The sequence below is a fragment of the Pygoscelis adeliae genome, unplaced genomic scaffold (genome assembly GCF_000699105.1).
Source record: "Pygoscelis adeliae isolate BGI_AS28 unplaced genomic scaffold, ASM69910v1 Scaffold154, whole genome shotgun sequence".
Taxonomy (NCBI): Eukaryota; Metazoa; Chordata; class Aves; order Sphenisciformes; family Spheniscidae; genus Pygoscelis; species Pygoscelis adeliae.
This window is the reverse complement of record NW_008825113.1, coordinates 674888-680391: the sequence shown is the minus strand read 5'-3', so window position 1 is coordinate 680391 and position 5504 is coordinate 674888. Positions and strand designations below refer to the sequence as shown.

General features: G+C 38.1%; 1 protein-coding gene across 1 annotated transcript in view; it reads left to right on the top strand.

The window, feature by feature from the left end:
* The first annotated feature begins 143 nt into the window (after positions 1-143).
* Positions 144-5504, top strand: part of SYNJ1 (synaptojanin 1) — a 68084-nt gene continuing 62723 nt past the window's right edge. Inside the window, exons 1-2 of the mRNA XM_009327940.1 lie at positions 144-183; positions 960-1105. Of these exons, the coding sequence (XP_009326215.1) occupies positions 982-1105 (124 nt within the window). The 5' untranslated portion in view covers positions 144-183; positions 960-981. The remainder of the gene's footprint in view (positions 184-959; positions 1106-5504) is intronic.

Sequence of the window (5504 nt, the reverse complement as noted above, 5' to 3'; positions counted from 1 at the left end):
CGGCGCCGCCGCTCCCCGGCGGTGCTGCGCCCGCAGGGGCTGCGCTGGAGGGTGGGGGCCGGCACGTTCTGTACCGGCGGCGTGAGGTCCGTGTCCGCCCTAGGGGTTACGGGCACTGAGCTGAAGGGAAGGGAGAGGGCAGAAAGCCCTGCTCCTGGCTTTCAAGAAGAATCTTCCCTCGCTGTATGTTTCCTGAGCTTAAGCCCTTGAAATTTGGCTACTCTCGCGTTTGTTTATCGTTTCTTATTGTTTGGGTTTTTTTAATTGTTCTAGAGGAAGATCTTACCTCCGTGGTTTACAGGCAGTTCTACTAGTACAATACTGCAATGTTTCAGTCGTCAGCCACTGCAGGGGAGGGTTTAAATCCAAACAAAAACCTGCTTTCATTTAAAAAAGAAAAACAAAATAGGTTAATGTTTTTGTATGATCTTTTAAAACGTCTTTACGGCTTCAGTGTTTAAAATACACTGTCCTTTTGTACAAGGTCAGAATCAGTAAAATAGATCTAAAAATTGAAGCCTGCCCAGGCTTCTGGTCCTCTGCATTTGGCGTTAGTTTATGGTTAAGGTAGTTGCCACTCTTACGTATTTGTGGTGGCTAGAGAACCTTATTTTCATTCTTTTTTTTCTAAGAAGAAATCCTATTTATTAAATATTGTGAAAGAAATTCTCATTGTCTCTGAGAAGCTTTTAAATAAATCCTTTATTTTGAAAGATGTTTCTCTGGGTAATTGTGTTTTTGAAACATTGTTGTGTTGTCTTTAGATAGTACCTATATTTGTTTTGGAACGTGAGATAAAATAAGTCTCATGAGGTAGAAAGAGCGAGCAGGTCTTTTTTTGTTGTTTGTTTTTTGTTAAACATGTAAAATCCCTGGGAAAGAATGCAAGTCAGACCTGCTTTGCAGAAGGTATCTGGAAGCAGAAGAAGGTTTCACTAACATCATCTTGTGTTGGACAGGACTGCCTCTGATAAAAGCAAAATGGCTTTCAGTAAAGGATACCGTGTCTATCACAAGCTGGATCCACTTCCATTCAGCGTGATAGTGGAAACCAGAAACAGAGAAGAATGTCTCATGTTTGAATCCGGAGCTGTGGCTGTCCTCTGTAAGTTGATATGTTTTGATAACTACAGGGTAAAGGTTGGCAGACTTGACATTGTGTAAGCTGTTTATTTATGGAATATAAAGAAGCAACTACTCTGTTTTCTTATTTGCTAATGGAGGGCTTCTGAGTTAAATGAGAGAGGAAAAAAAAAGACATTTTCATCTGTTGAGAGACAATTTTACACATTTAATTACACTTCATCAGGCATGTATCTTTTCATGTATACTAAATTTTCTTCTAATAGCTTCCAACAACATCTGCTTATTTCTTTGGTTCTGAACAACCTTCTCCTTTTGAATACATGGTAACTCATTGAAAAGCTAATTTTCTATGTTGTATTTCATAATAAAAAATTCTATATTCTTAAATGGTATATCATCTTAATTTGTTTTTTATCTCATTTTGTATCATGATTTTTGATGGCTTTTTGATTTTTAGCTTTATTTTGTCCCTGTATTTTTAACCTATCTTGAGACTCTGTATTTGATTTGTCTTGTAATAAAATGAGTGATATTTGGAGCAAGGTGTCTTGCATTGCAAAGTTATTTTTACATGTTTTCAGTGATAAATGCATTAAATGTTTCCCTTAAATTCTTTTTTGCCCCCCCCCCCTTTTTTTTAAGTCGTAGTTGAAGGAGGACGCTAAAATGAGAAGTGCAGAAGAGATCTGTGAAGCCTATAGATAGGGTTTTAAAATGTAATTTGGCTTGTATTCTTCAGGAAGTCTGAGCACCTGGTTGCACAGGGTTTCTAAGCTTGTTTTTGACTCTTTTATAGAAAGCTTTCATACTGTGGAAGTATTTTTTTTTTTTTTCAGTCAATAACTTTTTGATCAATTCATTCTGATGCCTGTTTGTGGTTTTCTAGCCTAGCTATTCTGAGCACCTGATCAGAAAATGGGAGATTTGATTCACTGCCTGAAGGCTGAGTGGACTCAAAAACTTACCTTTCAGGAGGATGCGCTGGCTTTGAGACTGTGGAGTAGGCTGAATGGGGAGTGTGTTCTTTAACAAGACTCAGAGTTAGAAATGTGATTTCCAAAGAAGAGTGGGACTTGAGATATGTTTCCTTTCTTCGGTATTTGCAATTGGCTGTCCTATGTGAGTGTGCTCCTTGGCAGTGGCATGGTCTCTTTCTGAGGCACGTGACTGTCCCTCTGTCCTGTGTAAAGGTACTTAGAAGTCGGGCCATAGAGTCATCTGTACTGGTCAGGCTGTATGAACAAGTGCTCTCTAGCATACAGCTTGATCCGCATCTTTAATGTGCGATTAGAACAAGCTGCCATTAACTGTTAGAGGCCTAGCAATGGGACATGTCAACATGATTGACATTATAGCTGCAATTGCGTGATGATCCAGGTGAAAAACAGTGAGTGGTTTTCTCCTATTTTTGAGAATTGTTTTTTTTCTGATACAGTTTCTTCTTACTATGTATTTAAGTAATCTCATTGACTTTGCCAGCGGTATTTGAAAGGCATTGTGTAGTGTGGATTGGGTTGGGAATGTGTCCAGTCATAAAGCTAGTGAACAGGTTTAGTGAAATCCATAAAACGGGGAAAAACGCTTTGAAGACTTGTGAAGAACTTTATTTTAGCATGTATTTAGTAATTACTGAACATGCTTAAGCTACTTAAGGAACAATGTATTAAAAATAATTTATTCCTGAAAGTTATGGTCAAAAAGGACAGTAAGTTAGTAGCTTTCTGTGCTGTGATACACTGCAGGCACCAGGATAAACTTTCTTCTCTAAAAAATAAAAAAGGTATCAAAGTTCCTGCCCTCTTCTATGCTTCACGTTGTTACCAAACCGAGGAAGTGGAACCCGAAGGAAGTTTGAAAGCCTCTCTTCTCTTGGGTTCTGTACTTAGTAATAGCATGTTATTAATCTGTAAAGGTTTGTCCTTGGTATTCTAATTGGTAGGTTACAACACAGTAAACATTCATACTTAGCTGGAAGTAGTTACTCTGAATATTGTTTTCAGTAACCTTAACCAGTAAACTGCTTACTCTTTTTCTATGTGGTAAATGGGCATATTTTCCCGATGCATATTTAGCTGTGGCATTTTGCTTTAATTCCCTTTTTGCACCTAAACTCTTTAGGTACTGAAATATGATTTTTTTTTTTGTTAATGATTGAAAGATCACAATCATACCCTGGAACTGACAGCAGATAAAGTGCTAGAGTTCCCTCGCTCAGGATTTTTTTTCTCTTTTTCTGCTTGCTGTTCGATTCTGGTATCTATTCTTTTTAATACATATTTAAAGGAGTACAATTATTAGTGCTTGGGGGAGACTTGTAAAGTACTACTTCTCTATCTTCTAGTCATGCCACAGAAACCAGTCAGAAGATTCTAGTCTGTAGCTGTACAAAATTCTGGATATTGGTACAAATCTAAAAGCCAAAGTTAATGAAGGACTGGCCCTTGGGGAGGATTCCCCAGATGTTTGTAAAATCTGTGTGAATAGATAGAAAAATGGTCAGATCAAGTATATATCAATTTAAATCCAGAACAGCATCACTTTAAACTGTTAGAAACTCATCTTTTTTGCTGATGGTGCTAACACTTTTTAGGCTCTACAAAAATTGACAATACTGATCTCAAACTGTTAGACATTTTTCAAAAGATTTTAATAAATACTGAAGATAAAATAAGGTGTTCAGCCTTATACCCGATCACAGTTCTTACCTGTATGTAGGATCTATAATATAGGCACAACCTAGTGAAATACACTTTACCATTAAAAGTGATTCATGTGGTTCAGTTCTGAGAGCTGTAGTGAACTGCATCTTCTGGGGTATCCATGTATAGAAATTTGGATTTGAAATGTGCTAAGAGAAAGGAGTGAAAGCTTACTGATCCTTTAAATGTCATCTTAAAGGAATTACATCTGTCATTTTGCTGAGGGAAGGATAACGGTATTAACTTCCATCCCCTGTACATTCAGTGAAGCATTGCAGGGTGATTCAGAGGGTTTAGTTAGGCCTCTATGAAATGCTATACAACCCACATGTTGTGTGATTTTCAGTGCGTGTTGTATGTGCACTGAATCTGTTATTCAAGTCAACAAAATAAGATGGAAGAAAGGAGGAGGGTCGAAGGGATAGTTCACAGAGGTGGTTGCTGCGTAATCATTCAGTCTTAACATGGAAGCAGCCCAAGCCACGCTTCCGCTGGAAGTGTTCTGTGTACTGCTTGTAACGTGGATTAGCTAATGTTACTGTGATCAAAACATCTGAGAAATACTTCGCTTGCCTTTAAATATTTAATATCTCCTTTATCAACTCACTCCTAGTATTGGGTTAGCCCAAGATATTGAAGTCTGAGGGGATCCTGCCAACTTGCTTCTCAAGGCCTTGTAAGGGCTCTTAGTTTTAAATGTCAGCAGCTTCACTGCTGATTTGTTTAGAATTTAGTCGGAGGATGTCATAGATCTATTTTTTCTTATTTGACATATAAAATAGACAGTATATTTATTCTTTGAAATAGGACTCTCTAATGAGAGATCTTACCTGTAAAGATTTCATTGACTGAGCAGGAGAGTGTTCTCTCTCCCCGTTCCTCTCTGGTGAGTCATAACGAAACGAGTAGGAAGCTGTCTTTACTCATGTCGCCTGCAATGAGTAAAGGAGAATGTTCTGTCGTCTGGGAAAATACTGAGCCCTGAGTGGAGAGAGCAGGAGCTTCGTGTACATCCTTTGACCTCAATCCTATGGTAAAGCTGAGAAGAGAGCAGATGCGAACAGGAAGAGGCACTATGCCCACCCTGAGCTTTCTGTAGAGCTAGATAAAGTAAGAGCTGTAATAACCTGTGTGCAGCAGGCATCCTCGTGTTCATAGTCATGTTTAGCAATGCTATCCTATCACCCATTCACATTCCACTTCTTTTTAAAAAGAAGATGCTTCCACACTGCATTCTTGGGCTGGGGGGGTGAGGGTGGGGAAGCAGGTATGCTATTATCTATCCACAGTAGCATATGTGATATAATAATTTTGCAAGAGATTTTAAGTTGATATGGTGCTTGAGGAAACTTAGACACTCAGAAAAGAAACATACCGATGGATACATTTGATGAGCATCTGCTATATGTACATAATTATTAAGGAGGATAACATTCTGTATGCTTACAATCAGAGGTTTGTTTTTTTTCTTTGGTGTTTGCTGCCACCAGTAATAAACTGCCACTGTGTGATTCTCCCCCCCCAATAACGTGTATACAGAGTTTTGAATAGAACCACATCCCCTTAACTAGGGAAGGAGAATATTTCAAAATAAATTATTACATTCTGGTTTTCGTGATGGGAGCCTATAAAATAAGCTTAATATAAATATTTTCCTGTTTTTTTATACATATATAAAGGTACAATAATAAGAAGAATTAAAATTCTTCAAGCAGTAAT